This window comes from Buceros rhinoceros, unplaced genomic scaffold (assembly GCF_000710305.1).
Source record: "Buceros rhinoceros silvestris isolate BGI_N320 unplaced genomic scaffold, ASM71030v1 scaffold26064, whole genome shotgun sequence".
NCBI lineage: Eukaryota > Metazoa > Chordata > Aves > Bucerotiformes > Bucerotidae > Buceros > Buceros rhinoceros.
In genome coordinates, this window is record NW_010406928.1 from 29,042 (window position 1) to 29,528 (window position 487).

At 58.5% G+C, this 487-nt stretch overlaps 1 protein-coding gene across 1 annotated transcript in view; it reads left to right on the forward strand.

Annotated features, from left to right (window-relative positions):
- FAM53B (family with sequence similarity 53, member B) overlaps positions 1–158 on the forward strand; it is a gene marked incomplete at its 3' end in the record, with an annotated part of 11,723 nt that extends 11,565 nt beyond the window's left edge. The window contains exon 4 of the mRNA XM_010134303.1: positions 1–158. This exon is cut by the window's left edge and continues 13 nt beyond it. Coding sequence (XP_010132605.1) covers positions 1–158 — 158 coding nt within the window.
- Between the last annotated feature and the right edge of the window lie 329 nt (positions 159–487).

A 487-nucleotide genomic window follows, 5' to 3' on the forward strand; every position in this document is an offset into this window, starting at 1 on the left:
CCGCCCCCACCCCGGCGTGGGGGCAACGGGCCGGCAGGCTCTCCCGAAGCCGCTCGCAGCCCTGTGTCCTCAATGACAAAAAGGTCGGGGTCAAGCGACGGAGACCGGAGGAGGTTCAGGAGCAACGGCCCTCGCTGGACCTCGCCAAGATGACCCAGGTAAGAGGCGGAGGTGCCGGCCCTGCAGCGAGGTGGTGCTCTTCTTTGCTTTGCTAAAACCCCTTTAGCATCCTCCCGAGGTGGGTCTGCAGCGTGCGGAGTAACGCGGGTGTTAGGGAAAGGGCATCCTTCTGTCTGACAGAAAACCCGCTCCTCCCCAAATGGATTTCTTCAATGAATTCCCGCATTTCTGTTTCGTACTGATGTTTGCACACGGAGTCCACCGTGTCGTTGTTTCAGTTTGGCACAATTTTCAAGGAGGAATATGTTAACCCCCCGTTTTTGAGTTCAGGAGAGAGAAGCCCCGGGCCCGTCGTGGTGAGGTGAAG